Source organism: Hippocampus comes, unplaced genomic scaffold (genome assembly GCF_001891065.2).
Source record: "Hippocampus comes isolate QL1 unplaced genomic scaffold, H_comes_QL1_v1.1 scaffold283, whole genome shotgun sequence".
NCBI classification, from domain to species: domain Eukaryota; kingdom Metazoa; phylum Chordata; class Actinopteri; order Syngnathiformes; family Syngnathidae; genus Hippocampus; species Hippocampus comes.
In genome coordinates, this window is record NW_017806234.1 from 667744 (window position 1) to 668839 (window position 1096).

Genomic DNA, 1096 nt, shown 5'->3' on the forward strand with positions numbered 1-1096 from the left:
TCACAACAAACCCAATGCTCCTTGGTGTGAGGGAAGTCGTGGCTCCATGAGTGTGTTTGCCTGAAGCTGGAAAAGTTGATTTTCCAAAACCAACAGCGTCTTTGCTAATATTGATATAATATTTTAATATTTGCATTTCAAGTTTTTACATTATTTGTGCTCCACCTTCAACACCTCCCACATTTATTGACTATGATAAACAGTTGATAACATAAATAGGATGTCATCTCCCCAACCTTCACTTTCAACTGGCAAGATGTTCTGCACAAAGCTGACCACCGTTTCTCGTGAGTACTCCGACAAGAGCAAGCAAATCATATTAAATCTCCTTCAAATGTCAATGCGTGTATTTTCCCTATGCCGTAGTTCTGCTTGGAACATGGTGTTGGACATCGGCTGCAGGTAATGTTTTGTAGCGAAACCTCAACGACGACATAACATCCTGCATTTAACTCAAGTGTCCATTCAGCAGAGCTTTTCCATGAAGTGGCGTGCCCAGGAGTCAACCCGAAGCTGAAGTGTCGTATGTAGATCCGACGCTCACGCTGTTGTCCTACTCGCTGCTACAGCATTTGTGTGTTGAGATGTCTGCTTTTGTGGCTTTTAGCCGATGGATTCAGAATCGCATTGAAGGGTGTAGACTACGGTTTGAAGGAGGATGCTGACTGCTCTGCTCCCCATCAGCGTGCCAAAGTCTCGACCGAGACAGGCTTTCATCCTTTGTTCTTTGGTTGGGTGGGATCTATGTAAGTCATTTTCATATATTGCTGGGCACAAACCAACCTTTGCCATAAAATAATTCGATTAATAACTACTCCAAATCCTACAGCTGTGAAAACGAAGAGTATTGCCGCCTGCCAAAGCCCAACATCACTATGTTCATACAAAATTGGTCACCTGACAACTTCATCCAAATCTCCTACACTTGTGAACCAGAAACTGAAGGTAACAGTCTGAATTGAACACTGCCGCCTCACAGTTCAGAGGTCATCGGCTCGGTAGCAGGGTTAGGGTTACTTGCGATTGGGGGGTTAAAAATAAATAAATGATCATATATATACATACATATATATATATATATATATATATATATATA

At 42.0% G+C, this 1096-nt stretch overlaps 1 protein-coding gene across 3 annotated transcripts in view; it reads left to right on the forward strand.

The window, feature by feature from the left end:
• The first annotated feature begins 204 nt into the window (after window positions 1-204).
• LOC109507242 (L-rhamnose-binding lectin CSL3-like) overlaps window positions 205-1096 on the forward strand; it is a 2988-nt gene continuing 2096 nt past the window's right edge. For 2 of the 3 annotated variants that reach the window (XM_019856530.1, XM_019856532.1), the window contains exons 1-5: window positions 220-287; window positions 367-402; window positions 470-523; window positions 608-746; window positions 830-945. In XM_019856530.1, coding sequence (XP_019712089.1) covers window positions 221-287; window positions 367-402; window positions 470-523; window positions 608-746; window positions 830-945 — 412 coding nt within the window. In that variant the 5' untranslated portion in view covers window position 220. Of the gene's footprint in view, window positions 288-366; window positions 403-469; window positions 524-607; window positions 747-829; window positions 946-1096 lie in introns of all 3 variants that reach the window. The other variant, XM_019856531.1, reaches the window with a different exon arrangement.